The following is a 14,961-nucleotide window of genomic DNA, read 5'->3' as shown; positions in this document are numbered from 1 at the left end:
AGGACTAATCTTGGACTTGAGAGAGAACGCCGTTTCAGTCACGTGATCATGATGATGCGCAAATTTCTGGTGGAGGGCAGGAAGTGAAGACAAACACGACAAACACGGCTCTGGAGAACACAGATATGGAGAAGAGTTCTTATTGTAAGGATTTAGAGCCAGTAGCAAGGCAAAAGTACGGGCAGTTAGTTGACAAATATATTGGGCATGACCCCATCTTATTGAAAATGAGATAATTTTCAACCGAAGAAAAATATTTGCCGACAATCAAGGCAGAGGATATCACGAACTATTTAGCTCTTCAGACATCGTTCTACACCAGACAACAGATGAAGGCGTACAAAAGTTTGGAGACATATAACTTTTTTTGTCAGTGGATGGGTCCTCAACCTTGGTGCAAAACGCCTAAATGATGATTATCGTTTGGTCTTCGCCAGGGTTGAGTGTTTCTCTTATTTTATGTGTATAGACTGTTATGGGAAAAACTGCAGTGTATCAGCAGTAACCAGTCTATCTGGGTAACAGGTTTGTAATCCACTTTTTACGGCGTTTTTCTGTCAGCTTTTCCCATTTCTGACCTTTGTGGACGACTATATTCGGTACTCTAAAAAAATCGCTTTTCCTTCTCTCGGTTAGAACAACTGGCACAGCCGTAAACTACACAACACATCGGCATTTTCCTCCAGTCAGTTCACTTCCTGACCTCCATCTGATTTTGCATGCTGACAAACGTAGCCCTGTGACGTCACGTAAAACCCAGCTATTCGCGCGTCTTCGTGATCACGTGACTGAACCCCTCCTATTGCAGCGTGAGGTCCTTTCCGATGGTGAGTCCTGTTTCAGTTCTGGTTTAGTCCTGGTTTAGTCCTTGTTCAGTTGTGGATTAGTCCTCCTCTTCAGTCTTGGAATCAGTCCTAGGTTAGTCCTGGTTTGGTCTTGGTTCAGTGTGAGAGACTTGATTAATGAATTTACAGTTACGCATGATTGTGATGAATTAGTGTAACCTTGTTCTTCTTGTTGTTTTGAATTCTGAACGTTGTTGTTTTTGCGAGATGTATTTGAACGCCCCGCACAGTTTCTTGGTACGTGCCTTGAACTAGACTGACGTGTGTTTTTTGTCTTTACCGCGGCTAGGTACGGTATGAGAGCGGGACTGTTACAGCCGATTTAAATTTTTGTGTGTGTGTGTGTGGCTTTGTAATAAATATCCCCTGTGGAAGAGAACTGAATCGTTTTTGTGCCTAAAGATCTGCAACATCAGCACATGGCGTAGGCAGCGCAAAAGTTTGATATAATCTCCGGTTAACGGGCGGGTGCGGTGTTGTACTGGGTATCATTCGTTTTTCAATATAAAATCAAAAATAAGAAAACGAAAAAACAACAGTTTTCTTCATTATTTGTCCCCAAAACCAAAATAAAAAAACGAATAACAATTTGTTTTTTCAGTTTTCGATTTTGTGTTTAAATGAAGAATGGAAAAAAATGGATAACGACTGTTTACGTGACTTCCGTGACTGCGATGCCGCACTTTTGCACCGCGTACGGACTGAACCAGGACTGATCCAGGTCCGGGACCAGACCGGGACCAGACCAGGACCACTGGACCACTGGACCACTGGACCACTGGACCACTGGACCACTGTTTGTGTCTCGCTCCTTCTGAGTCACAGAGAACTACGAGAGACGCTCAGTTTAATGAACGGTACTGAAAACCCGGACATTTGCATCACTTTATAAAAAAAAACCCAGACGCCCAGGACAGGACGCAAAATACGGACATGTCTGGGGAAAAACGGACGTTTGGTCACCCTACGACGGTTTGTGTCTGCTTGCTCCTTCTGAGTCACAGACGCTACGAGAGACGCTCAGTTTATTGAGCGGTACTGAAAACCCGGACATTTGCATCACTTTATAAAAAAAAAAAAAACCCGGACGCCCTGGACATCAAGCAAAATACGGACATGTCCGGGGAAAAACGGACGTTTGGTCACCCTACTTTTAACACCCCACACAGCCCCCGGCCTCTCAGGTCTAACTCTCTCAACCTACTGTCTGTCCCACCATCCCGTCTCAAAACCAGGGGAGGCTAAGCGTTCTCTGTTGTTACCCCCAAACTTTGGAATTGTTGGGTAGGAACTTCAACTAGAGTGGACTGTAGGCACTGGTTCGGGTGTAAAACTGTCACTGCTCTGGGGTGTCGGCCAGAACACCTCTTAAGGCCCAGATGAATATTCAGTAGGAGGAGGAAATGAGGAGACAACTGGTGGCGTTCAGGCTCTTGTATTGACATAAGGAGGTACACATTGATGGGGTTGAACATGAGTACTATGCATATGGGTGTGTGGTTTCTAGGAATAAACAGAAATAAAACATTCAATTACTAATTGTAATAAACAACAAACATACAATGAAACAGTAATAGGAAACTAAAACACATAATAATAAGGTACAAACTTACTGCAGTCATAAACGCACACTTCCAAAAAACCAATCTGCTAATCTAAAGTAAACTCCATTTTACAGGAACCACGTTTTCCCCAGTCACAATTTAGACAATATAGGAGGTCAGAGCGCCCTCTAGTGGACCCTCCACAGATTACAATAAACAAGAAAACTTAACTAACAAGAACTTAGAACTCAAAGGGCCTTTTGTACAGCCGCCCCCAAATGTATGAAGTACATTTGCTCACAACAAAAGGCAACTACCAAATAAACGCTCATCTCAGGGCGACAGTCCTTTATCTTCATCTGGGAGGGCTGGCAGGATCACCAGCCTTGCAACAGGTCGGGTGAATGTTCTATCCTTTATCTTAACGTCAGCAGACCTGATGTGTCCGTCGGGACTGGGGTGGACCTTGGAGATGCGGCCCACGAGCCATGAAGCCCGAGGCAGCTGTGGATCCACAATCATTGCCACAGAACCTTCTGTGACATCTGCGGAGGATGACTGCCACTTCTGCCGGTACTGCAGACCAGGAAGATACAGCCGGATGAAGCGAGACCAGAAGTGATCGGCAAGCACTTGAGAATGCCTCCACCTCCGGCGACTCAGGAGCTCTTCTTTAGGATAGACCACTTGAGGAAGTGATACATCCGGCCGCCCCATTAAAAGGCAGTTGGGAGTGACAGGATCAGGATCACTGACGTCAGATGGGACATAGCCCAACGGTTTGGAATTCAGGATGCCCTCCACCTCCACTAAGACCGTGTGGAGGACTTCTTCTTGCAGGGGCTGGGCTCCAACTGTAGTGTAGAGCGCAGTCTTGACTGATCGAATCTCCTGCTCCCATACTCCTCCGAAATGAGGAGCTGCTGGAGGATTGAAGTGGAAGTGGATCTTCTGAGGAACTAGGAGCCTTTGCAGGTCAGAGGTCATGAACATAAAAGCTGTTTGGAGTTCACTTTCTCCACCGCGAAAGTTGGTGCCTCGATCTGAATACAGCTCAGCTGGAGTTCCTCTCCTGGCAATGAACCGCCGGAGCGCCATGAGGAAGGAGTCAGTATCGATGGAGGTGAGGACATCAAGGTGAACAGCCCTGACAGTAAGGCACTTAAAGATTATGCCCCACCTCTTCTCCACACGACGACCTATCTTGACTTCGAAAGGTCCGAAGCAGTCCATGCCTGTCGAATAAAAGGCAGGCTTGTACAGGCGGAGTCGGGCAACTGGTAAATCAGCCATCTTGGGGACAGTGGGCTGTGATCTCCATCTGCGACACTCAGGACAGGTTCTCTAGAAGCGCTGAACAGCTTCCCGGCCTCTCAGAATCCAATAGGAACGCCGGATCTCCGCAAAGACCCTCTCTGGTCCTGGGTGACGCAAGCGACTGTCAAAGTCCTGGATAAGCAGGCGAGTGCAGGGGTGAGCTGGATCCAACACTACAGGGTGAAGATTGGAGAAGGCAAGATCTTCAGAGCGACGAAGACGCCCACCTACCCTGATGACTTCACTCTCGTGGTCGAACTCAGGGGCAAGTGCTATGAGACGACTACTGCGGCTGATAGGTTTGCCAGACTTGAGGAGACGATATTCCTCTGGAAAGACCTCCTACTGAACTCTCCGTAGGACAAGGATCTCGGCTTGACGGTAATCTTCTGCAGAGGGTGGTCCTTCTCTGGTGGCCGCCCCATTTAACTGCAGGATTGTCGCTTCTAACAACTGCATCCAGGTATTACACTCACTGAAGCTTGAGGTGACAGGGTTGGCGGCAGCAGAAACTCCGCAGAAGGCCTCTTTGCGAAGTTCAGCAGGGTCCAGAGGCTCTGTACAGATACTGCTCAGGGTCTGAGGGCCACTCATCTGGGGGTAAGAGCAGAAAGGGGGGGCCTTGGCTCCATCTGTTGGGTCTGCTTAAGTCCAGAAGTGACTTTCCTCGCGTTATGTCATCAGCAGGGTTTTGGGCTGAATCAACCAGGTGTGAAGGTGGGTGAGCTCCTGAATCTCTGCTATGCGGGTGCCAACAAAGACCTTGAAGCGACAAGACTCAGAACTCAGCCAGGTGAGTACTGTGGTGGAGTCAGACCACAGCACGACTCTCTTGATATCCAGGGTGAGCTCGTTTCCAAGGAGACTGGAGAGATATGCTCCGGAAAGAGCGCCGCACAGCTCAAGTCTGGGCATAGACAACACACGTTTGGAAGAAACTCCAGAGCGAGCCATCAGGAACGTTAGATGTGAACTGCCATCACTCATCATTGTTCTCATATAAGCTACGGCACCATAAGCCTGTTCGGATGCATCACAAAATATGTGAATCTCCCTTTCCCTTACAGACTCGGTAAGGTGCTTCGGCAGGTAAGGACGGGGAAGCAGGACTTGAGGGAGGAACTGCAACTCTTCTTCCCAGGTCCTCCACTGCTGCAACAGTTCCGGTGGTAGTTGAGGGTCATCCCAATCTCTTTGTTGGTCCCAGAGGCGCCTTACTAGCATTTTGGCTCGAGTGGTGTAGGGCAGGATAAACCCCAGAGGGTCATACTGACTTGCGAGAACTTTATAGATGTTCCGCATGGTGGGGGCTCCATAGGTAATAGGGCGGTGTCTGTAACCAAGAGTATCAGTGGGGAAGTGCCAGCTAAGGCCCAGAGTTGGCTCAGAGGTGTCTGCTTTGTCCTGAGCAAGCCACAATTCTGCACTTGTGGATCGGAGGTCTTCAGGTAAGTGGCTAATAACATCAGGCTCATTACTAGCCCACTGGCGAAGGACAAATCCAGCAGTGAACAAGAGGGCTCGCAGCTTGTCCACCAGGTCCTGGGCCTCTTCTAGGGTTGGCACACTCTGGAGAAGGTTGTTGACATAAAAGCACTGCCCCACCGAGTGGCAGAGCTGTTCATCAGCTTGGGCATGGTCTCTTGTGTGGCGTTGCAGGGCGTAGGTTGCACAACACGGGCTACACGTTGTGCCAAAGGGTAGAACTTGCCATTCAAAGACTGCTGCAGGTTCGTCTGAATGCAGGTCACGCCACACAAAACGCAAGAGCAAGCGGTCCTCCGGAAGAAGGCGAATCTGGTGGAACATGCCCTTTATGTCACCACTGACTGCCACTGCATGCTCTCGAAACCGGAGAAGGACACCGAGGAGGGATGCCCCTAAGTTTGGGCCAGGGAGGAGATATTCATTGAGGGTATGGCCCTGAAACTGGAAAGAACAGTTAAATACAAGGCGATGCTTGCCATTGTGGCTAACAAGGTGGTGTGGGATGTACCACGTCTCATCTGCTTGGGCAACCTCAGAAGGAGACAACTTAATCACAGACCCAGCCTGGACCAACTTCTCAATCTCAGAGCAGTAGATCTGAGCTCGCTCCGGATCTCTTTGGAGTCTCCTCTCCACACCTCTTAAACTGGGCATGACAGCACTGGGGGTAGCCTTGAGGTGTGGCATGTCCTTGCGGCGGAGGAGAGGGGTGGCGTAGCGGTGTATGCTTCCTACCACTATCCAAACTGTCCTCAGCTCAAGCAGGTCGGTGGCGTAGTTATCCTCTCTTGAGCGGGTAACTACCTTGCCTTCCTTCACTGGAATAACATCTGCCTGCCATAACTTCTCTACATGTTTCAGTAGCTCACTCACCTGAGGGGCAATGGTGGTGGTGAACAGGCACTGTTGCGGCAGGGGAGATGAGCAGATGAGGCTAGAGGGACCCTGTAATGTCCAACCTAACTTGGTGTGCATTGCTGCAGGACCACCTGGTGGACCCAGGCGAACAGCTTCCGTTGGAGTGATGAGCTAGGGGTGGTCACTGCCGATGAGAAGCAGGGGTTTGACCTTCTTGAAGGAGCGTATTGGCAGACCTCTAAGGTGTTTATACTTCCTCTGAAGTGATTCCACTGGGTAACTGTGCTCAGCTAGGTCGATACGAGTGGCTGTGAAGGCGTTGTTGACCTTATACTTCAACTTGGGTTTACCACCAGGGGAGATGTCAAATGTAACAGAAGCGCCGTGCAACGTCTGCACATCCTGTCTGATGGTGCGTAAAGGAAGTGTCTCTGGGACGCCTTGGAGGTCGAGCCTTTGGGCAGCCATGGGCAGCAGCATGGTCCTTTCTGACCCATCATCTAGTACTGCGTGGGTGTTCAGGGTCTTACCATTATGGTGGAGGATGACCGGAACGACTTTCAGCAGAACTCGGCCACTCTCTGTGGGTCTGTCGAGATACAGGACACCAGTAGGATTCTCACCTTCCTGCGCAGGGACCGTAGCTGGGTCAGGTGCTTTTGGGGGCTTAGAGTTGACCTGGTGAAGGACCTGTAGGTGGCGACCCTGACACAGGTTACAAGGTTTCTTGAGAGTGCACTGAGCTGCCTGGTGGGAGCGTGCGCAGCGCCAGCACCTCTTGTTAGTCTTTATCCATTCAGTCAGTTGCTCTTGGCTAAGCTTGATAATGTCTGGACACTGACTCAGGTGATGAGCTCGGTTATCACAGTAAGCACAATAGGGCTGCTGCTTAGGTTTGTTAGAGGTGTAACTTGGAGGCTTGGGTGAACTTTCTGCACCATGGAGCACAGTGGTGGTGCGCTTGCTGGGTCTGGCATCAGGCTTCTCTCTAGCACCCCTTGTAGTGGGCAGGCCATCGAAATCTTGACACCAGGACTCATACTTCAACCACGTGGCCAGGTCATCTAGGGTGTAAGTCTGGCCAGAGCGGTTAAACATACACCGTCTAAACTCAGCTCTCTGCTCCGAAGGAAGCTTACTTAGGAGTCGAGCCACATGGGAGCCACACTGGAGTTCAACCGCACCATCAGGGCCTAACGTCTTTAACATGCCCACAAGCGACTGTATCTGAAGGGCAAATCGCTCAAATGCCACCACATCCCCTCTGCGAATGTCAGGTGAGTCCATCACAGCTGCGATTCTTCTCAGGGCAAGCTGATGGGGCTGGCCAAGCTTGTCATTAAGGGCATTCATGGTGTCGGTGAAGGGTGTGGGCGAATGAAGGTAAGCATCAGCTATCAGCTTTGCCTCCTCTAGGTGTAGATGATCCAACAAAACCTGGTACTTGAATAACTCTGTACTGTCTGGGGGCAAGAGGTTCTCAAGGGCCATCTTCAAGCGTGCGAATTCCCCAGGATCCCGGCATGTGAGCTTAGGAATGCTCGGGCGAGGCCCCGTATAGGCAAACTCTGAAGCTACTGCTAAGTTTGGGGGTCTCTGAATTGATAATGTGCCCCATAATGGATCGGGAGGGGTTGGAGGAGGCGGGAATGATGCATCTGGCATGGGTCGTGCTCTCAGAGGTGGCATTGGAGTTGTTGACTTAGGCTGTGAAGTGGTGACCACTGGAGTGGGCGCAAATGGTGGATTGACTGGGTTCTGCTGTGCAGCCAAAGTCTCTCTCTTCAGGTTCTGGAGCTCATTCAACATTGTATCAAGGCGGTAAATCACAGGACTCTGTATGGAGGTCGGTTCCTCCTTAAAGTTAACTGGGGGTGGGGGCAGAGGCCAGTCCTCTTCTTCTTTAACAGGCTCTGGCACATGATGAACTGGAGTGACTGCTGGTGGTGGGGTGAGCTGCAGACTCTCAGCCTGGTTCAGCAGCTGCAGCATACTGGCGTGTATGGCCTGAAAATCAGCCAACCCCGCTCTCATCTGCTCCTGGGATCGCTGACACAGGAGCCTCTCCCTCTGCATCTCCTCCAGCTCAGCCCTCATAGGTGTGACATAGCCCTGGGAGCGCTCTTCATAATGTTCAGACACAAGATTGGGAGGGGAAGCAGTAGCGCCAACTAGAGGTGGTATTGTCTCTCTGGCCTCGGGATAGCGCCCATCGAGTCTTGGTAAATTAATCTCATAATCTTCATAATGGAGGGGCCGACGTACCTTGCGGCGGGGGCATGCTCCGTGGGTCGAATAGTTCTGAATATCATCCATCTTGATAGAGCAGAGACAGCTTATCCGGCTCGAAGGACCATTAATGTTGGGTAGGAACTTCAACTAGAGTAGACTGTAGGCACTGGTTCGGGTGTAAAGCTGTCACTGCTCTGGGGTGTCGGCCAGAACACCTCTTAAGGCCCAGATGAATATTCAGTAGGAGGAGGAAATGAGGAGACAACTGGTGGCGTTCAGGCTCTTGTATTGACATAAGGAGGTACACATTGATGGGGTTGAATATGAGTACTTTGCATATGGGTGTGTGGTTTCTAGGAATAAACAGAAATAAAACATTCAATTACTAATTGTAATAAACAACAAACATACAATGAAACAGTAATAGGAAACTAAAACACATAATAATAAGGTACAAACTTACTGCAGTCATAAACGCACACTTCCAAAAAACCACTCTGCTAATCTAAAGTAAACTCCATTTTACAGGAACCACGTTTTCCCCAGTCACAATTTAGACAATATAGGAGGTCAGAGCGCCCTCTAGTGGACCCTCCACAGATTACAATAAACAAGAAAACTTAACTAACAAGAACTTAGAACTCAAAGGGCCTTTTGTACAGGAATGCTCTCCCTCATCTCCTGAAATCTTGCTCCTCCCTACTTCACGTTAAAACCCTCCTAAAAACACATTTTTTTCAACATGGGATTCCACAGCCCATGAGTTAGGGTTATTTTTAAATGTTCTTGTAGGAGCTATTTGCTTATTTTGTTGATTCTAAAATTTGTTTATTATTTTTGTTTGTTTAGTTAGCTTACTAATTTAGTTTTGTTAATTTGTATAATATATTTTTGCTATGTTAATATTATTCTTGCTAATTTCTTAGTCTAAGTTGGTATTATTTATGTTAGCACCTCTTTTTGTTTTTGATTTAATTTGGGTCACCTAGGGGATAAAGGAGGGTGGTACACATGGACCAGAGTGCACCTGGGTGGGCCTATGGTTTTTTGCCAGTCACGAGGAGAGGCAGCAGGAGTAGGCCTTAAACATGTATTCCTTGTTGCTTGCCAAAAAACTAGAAAATAAATCTTGGAAAATCATCTCTAGTCATGGACATTGATTTGTACTGCGTAAACCACATACCCATGGTGCCCAAAGGGGATTATTTGAGTTATGTTTAGTTCTGAGTTTGCTCACGCTTTTGTTTGTTACTTTTATTTGACAGTCACTACAGTGCTATATAAATAAAATGACTTGACTTGACTCGTTAGTTTTGGCAGATGGTCTTCCATCCGCGACCACTGGATGGCGACAAAACACAGCGGGACATTTCGGCTCCGGCCCACGTCCTGCGTCACCAGTGTGCTATCCACGTGTTAACCAATGAAAGCCTTGCCCTTTGTGGTCTGCTAAAGATGACAAGGAAGTGGGGCGACAAGGCCCTCAAAGTTCTCGTAAATGCGGATATGTTGCCTAGTAAATAGTACCTTTTAACTTATTATGTTTGTTAGCGGAATACTATGAAGATCTCCTGAATGAGTACAACTCACGCGATTTAACGTTACGTTAGTTTACAACACTGTAATAGAAAATGGACAATATAGAGGATTGTCACAGCCCCGGGGCACTAGCACATTCAAGATTTTATGTTTCAAGGCTGTTGTCGGACTGTTTTCTTTGACTGTTGACGCCGTTGTTTGTTTTTCTAAGAGCCAAAGCTTATCAAATCCTTCAGAAGACATGGCTGTAGTGATTGCTCTGAGCTCGGACTCCGACAGTGACTCTGAAGTGGAGATCGTGGGCTGCTACTCTAACAAGAACAAGATGTTGCCCCTGTCCACAGTGCGGGTCCAGGTCGATGCCCTCGACGTCAAGACGCCACTGGTATGTTTTCAAAACAAAACATTTACAACTTTTAATGCAGCTAGTTCTCAGCAATAATGCCAGTAACATTTTCAAGGTAAGAATGTGTAATATTTTTGTATTAGACCTAATAATTGGTTGTTTGGTGTTAGATCAGGTGAACCCTAGTTAACCCTATCGAACCCAGGATTAATCTTTGGCTGAAACGTTTCCTTATGGCTCTTTATTATTTTATTATTTGCACTTTATGTCATAATTTATCTAGAGTGGTGGCAGAGCAGTTAGCACTCTCACCTCACAGCAGGTCCTGGATTTGATTCTGGGGCATCAAATTTTTCTGTAGTGCTTTTCCACCTATACAACAAGGAACTACTCACCCATTCGTACACAATGACAGAATTCATCTGTGGGAGCTGGAATCAAACTAACTGGTTCAGTGTTCAGTGGATCTGACCACTCAATCCATGATGTTTATGCGGGCGCGGGATTCGAACAAACAACCTTCAGATCAGTGTACAAACGCTCTACCAACTGAGCTACTGCCGCCTGCTATTCCACTACTCCACAACTGTGTGGAGTTTGCATATTCTCCCCATGCCTGTGTAGGTTTCTTCTGGGTGCTTGAGTTCCTCCTACCACTAAAAACATGTACTCTTCTGAAAAACATAGTCTTAATCTCAGTGGGACTATCCTGGTTAAATAAAAATCAAATATTAACAACATGCTGTTATTGTCCATGGATTTTCAGTTGATGACAAAAGAAAACTCCTGTGGCAACAGGAAATTCAAAACATCCACACATTATCTTTCAATTACGAATACAAACAAAGGGCACCTTCAAAAAGAAAAAAATAAATAACTGACACCTGCAATGACAATTATAATCGTGCTAGTGTATCATATTTATGGCAAACATAGTTATGTGTCTTTTTTCTTTTGTGTTTTTTGCAGAGTAATCTTGATGTCACAAATGTGAAAAGGGCTCCTGCTGAACTAAATATACTTTCAAGACTTGTTTCTTCACCTCCTGCAGTGGTGGATTTGACTGAATATAACAGATGTGAGGACCAGGAGGATGTAGTTAATTTATCATCAGATGAATGTCAGGTTGTTGAAACAGATTGTCCAGGAGACTCAAGAATTGGTGAAGAATCAACCCAGGTTTGTGAGGAAAGGAGACCTTTTAAAACGCAGCACATGATAAAGCCATCTTGTCATTTGACAACATCCGTAGTGTTAAAGAGGCACTCTATTCTTGAAAATAATCTTAAACGTTTAATGTCAGAAACAGTCTGTGTCATTAAAACTGGTGAGACAATGTCATTGCATTTTAAACAATGTGACGGGAATGTTCTAATTGAAGGTACTGAAAAATCAAATACAATAACATCTCACAACCTTCAGGCCACCATGGAGACTCCACAGAGCAATTCCTGTGCAGGACCAGTCACTGGATCTCACCAAACGTCTTCTCTGGCTCAGTGCATCCCAGCTGACCATTTCCACCAAGAGAATGTAATTTCTCAGCCAACATCAGCACAAAACACTGATGAACTTTCATCTATTCCCTCTCCAGCATGTGCTTCTGCATCCAGCAAAGGACAAAATATATTAACAAATGAGCTCTTTGCCTACAGCCCTTCCCTCCCTATTGGAACTCTAACTGTTCAACCAGCATTTAGTAAATCCAGAAACTGTACTCCTGCCTCTACTGCCTCTACTATCAATCCATCTGATGATGCCCACTCCCTTTCTAAATCTGAGTGCTCAAATATGACAGCACAACTTAAACCACTACATGATGAGATCATGTTAGACAAACTGTCTCATAGTTTTAGTCCTTCCCCCGAATCTGCCCCATCTGGAACAATATATTCAGACAACAAATCTTTCAAATATGAAGAAAATTTTGGAGTCAGTAGCCCAGTATCATTTGATTGGGAGGAAAAGAGAGAGGATGAATGGGCAGCCTTTGAGCTTGGACTGGACATGGACTCTACACAAGATGATAAGTATTATGTATGTCCTGCTGCTTTCAGTAGATTAGTGCATGGTGGAATTGATGTTCTGGTAAGAATTTATTTTTTGTAATATTTCTCTATACCTTTTTACTACATAACAATAATACATTTATATTTTAAAGACTGATGAAGAGGGAAGGACAAAAAATCCAGAGATGCTTGGTCCCTTGAGCCTCAGCCTGGTTTATAGTACCATGCAAGAAGGTTATACAGAAGGAACTTTGCAGCTTCTGTCAGACCTGCTCCAGCCTGGCTACTATCCACCCAAAGATATCACCCTTCACCTGTTGGAGATCCTGCTCAACCCACAGTCTCCACATCACCATTGTGTGCAAGCTTTCAGTCTTCTGATGAAAACACAAAGGTTAGACCACGAGAGCTGAATATTTATCAGTTTTATGTTGGATTTTGTTACATCCTCTTTGTTTTATAGGCACCACATTGCTGATAAATGGTCTGTTTCATGGGACTGGGAAATGTTAAGCAGTACCATGGAAAAGAAGGTACTTTAGGCTGACCCTGTGCTTACTATTGTGGTAGCATGCTACTAAACAAAGCAACATTTTCAGCCTTTGTTTGATTTATTCTATCTTTAAAGTGCATTTGACTGGCTTTAATGTTTTTGTAATCATTTGTTTGTACAGTGGGATAGTGGTAAATGTTTGTCATAGTTTTTTCTTCAGTTGAGTTGAGAAAAATTTACCCCTGCTTGTGCCACATCTGTCACACCCATGTCCAACCAAGAAGTAAATTATAAACCAGAAGATGTAATCCCTCATTTGTTCTGGAATGGTCCAATGTGGCAAAGGTTATCTCGACACGTTTCATTAAAATCAGTAAATCCAACAAACTGTCAGAGTGACTACCTCTGAAACCTTTTCTATGTAAAATTTTACCAAAATTGTCAAACTACAGAAAACCAGGTGTAATTTTTATACATAATCTTCAATATAATAATGTTAGCTGTCTCTTTTTGTGAAATGAGTAGTCTTATCTGTCACATGCACTTTAAATCCTCTGAATGGTCACTTTTTTGTATTTGTAATGTGTAATGTGTTTTTTCCACTTTTCCTCCTGGTCAAAGGAACTCTGCCCTGAAAGTGTACGCATGTTCTTAGATTATGTGGTGCTTACCTTAGAGGATGACTTCAAGACTAAGCAATCTACTTCTGCACTTTATCAGTCCATTGCTAAATCCATGTTGTCAGTTGATCAGCAGTTTCCTCATATAAAGTAAGCATTTTATTTTTTAGGGATCACAATTTGTCTTTTATCTCTGTTGCTTTTGAGTGTGTGTGTGTGTGTGTGAAGTGCGTGTGTGTGATACAGATCTGTGATGTTTTAGGGACGTCTGTAAGTGGCTGTTTTCTGCCATTATGAAATCAACAGATGTTAAGGATATGAAAGGTGAACATACCAGGTAAGAAAGAAATGTCATGTTTTTAGTTTAATTTACATATGCTTACAATTCATCAGCAATACTGCCATGTTACACTGCATAAAATAGACATAAATAATACTAATCCAAAAACTACATTATTATTGACATCTTTTCTCTCTTTGCAGAATGGTGGTCCTCTTCCAGAAGATGCTGTCTTTGGCTCTAGAGGTGGACTACTCTCCAGCTATATGCTCTGCCAAGCTTTCTCAGGAGCTTTTCCACATGCTCATCAGCAATGTACCACAGCGACCACAAAGGTAATAAACTATATACTCTGCACTAATGCAATAATAACAAATATTTATCTTTTCTAATGAAAGTACTTTTTATTTATTTTTTGTTTTTTGTTTTCTAATGGCATTATCTGTTCTTGGCCTTCAGAATGCTGCTTCTGGAGAGCCTGCAGAGCGAGAGGCTTAGGTGTAAGCTGTTGGAACATCTGCTGGACTATTCCTGCCCAGTCAAAACCTCTGTGCCCATATCGCTCAGTCTCCTGCTCCACTTCCTGAAGAACTGCACCCTGTCTCTTGACACTGTTGTAAATATTGCACCTATATTTTTTGCCATTCCTTGCTGACTATATAACAGCAGTGACATAGACACTCAGCATTAAAATCTTCCAAAATACTGAATAGTATCCTGTATACCCCATGGCACCTGAGCAAACTGATAAAAAAAAGGGACCAGCTGAAAAAAAGATTTTATGTTGTATCTGAACTATTGTTTACATATGTTTTCTTAGGATGGCACTGAAAAATGGCGGAGATGGGAAGAACTGATTCATTATCTCTGGATGTTGTTGATCAGCTACAGCAGTGCAATGAAAGGTTAGCCTGCCTTCTAAATCACAATAGCATACTTTTCTCTTTTAAAAAAAATATTAAACTGTCTTTTTTGTTTACTATTTAGGATATCTCATTGGCTCTAAAATAGAACAAAGAGACAGTGTTGGCACAAGGATGTACAAGCCTGAAGACATGTTGTCCAAATCTGCTGTGTGTGAAGCAGTTGAGGCCTTCCTGTCCAGATCTCAGGATGACGTCGGTGAAGCGCTACCTCCACATGTTGAGGAGTCACTCTCCTATTTACAGGATCATTTAATGGATGCCTGTCAGTGTTAAATTAGTGTTAAACTGTTCAAAAAAACTTTTAAGCTGTTTGATAGTCGTTGCCTTGAATTCATATTTATTATATTTTTAAAATTTTGTGTTTCTAATTCAAAAATACATTGTTGCACAAAAACAATTAAGGCTTTGGTGTCTTTATTTGACTACATACACTATATTCTATACTGGTGTAACTATTTTTCAAA

The 14,961-nt window shown here is 45.1% G+C and overlaps 3 protein-coding genes across 3 annotated transcripts; 1 reads left to right on the top strand and 2 right to left on the bottom strand.

Moving 5' to 3' along the window:
• Window positions 1–2,264: 2,264 nt before the first annotated feature.
• LOC129410677 (uncharacterized) lies at window positions 2,265–4,557 on the bottom strand. Its single transcript, XM_055159442.1, has 2 exons — window positions 2,459–4,557; window positions 2,265–2,348 (listed from the first exon to the last, which is right to left on the bottom strand). The coding sequence occupies exon 1, from the start codon at window positions 3,680–3,682 to the stop codon at window positions 2,723–2,725; it is 960 nt and encodes a 319-aa protein (XP_055015417.1). The 5' UTR covers window positions 3,683–4,557; the 3' UTR covers window positions 2,265–2,348; window positions 2,459–2,722.
• A 1,561-nt stretch (window positions 4,558–6,118) lies between these two features.
• LOC129410669 (uncharacterized) lies at window positions 6,119–8,817 on the bottom strand. The gene is made up of 2 exons (XM_055159403.1): window positions 8,748–8,817; window positions 6,119–8,637 (listed from the first exon to the last, which is right to left on the bottom strand). The coding sequence occupies exon 2, from the start codon at window positions 8,366–8,368 to the stop codon at window positions 6,224–6,226; it is 2,145 nt and encodes a 714-aa protein (XP_055015378.1). The 5' UTR covers window positions 8,369–8,637; window positions 8,748–8,817; the 3' UTR covers window positions 6,119–6,223.
• Window positions 8,818–9,723: 906 nt separating this feature from the next.
• Window positions 9,724–14,894, top strand: simc1 (SUMO interacting motifs containing 1). The gene is made up of 10 exons (XM_020921981.2): window positions 9,724–10,208; window positions 11,139–12,257; window positions 12,331–12,572; window positions 12,642–12,711; window positions 13,293–13,441; window positions 13,554–13,628; window positions 13,775–13,906; window positions 14,031–14,187; window positions 14,392–14,476; window positions 14,559–14,894. The coding sequence occupies exons 1-10, from the start codon at window positions 10,065–10,067 to the stop codon at window positions 14,768–14,770; spliced, it is 2,385 nt and encodes a 794-aa protein (XP_020777640.2). The 5' UTR covers window positions 9,724–10,064; the 3' UTR covers window positions 14,771–14,894.
• Window positions 14,895–14,961: the final 67 nt, after the last annotated feature.

The sequence above is a fragment of the Boleophthalmus pectinirostris genome, unplaced genomic scaffold, assembly GCF_026225935.1.
Source record: "Boleophthalmus pectinirostris isolate CB_2022bp ecotype Guang Dong unplaced genomic scaffold, ASM2622593v1 HiC_scaffold_23, whole genome shotgun sequence".
NCBI lineage: Eukaryota > Metazoa > Chordata > Actinopteri > Gobiiformes > Gobiidae > Boleophthalmus > Boleophthalmus pectinirostris.
This window is presented reverse-complemented; position numbering and strand designations above follow the sequence as displayed.

Coding starts and splice junctions, on each gene's coding strand:
- simc1 (XM_020921981.2), top strand. CDS start 10,065: ATGGCTGTAGTGATTGCTCTGAGCTCGGACTCCGACAGTGACTCTGAA. Junction 10,209..11,138: donor TCGACGTCAAGACGCCACTG/GTATGTTTTCAA, acceptor TGTTTTTTGCAG/AGTAATCTTGATGTCACAAA. Junction 12,573..12,641: donor CTTCTGATGAAAACACAAAG/GTTAGACCACGA, acceptor TTTGTTTTATAG/GCACCACATTGCTGATAAAT.
- LOC129410669 (XM_055159403.1), bottom strand. CDS start 8,368: ATGGATGATATTCAGAACTATTCGACCCACGGAGCATGCCCCCGCCGC.
- LOC129410677 (XM_055159442.1), bottom strand. CDS start 3,682: ATGGCTGATTTACCAGTTGCCCGACTCCGCCTGTACAAGCCTGCCTTT.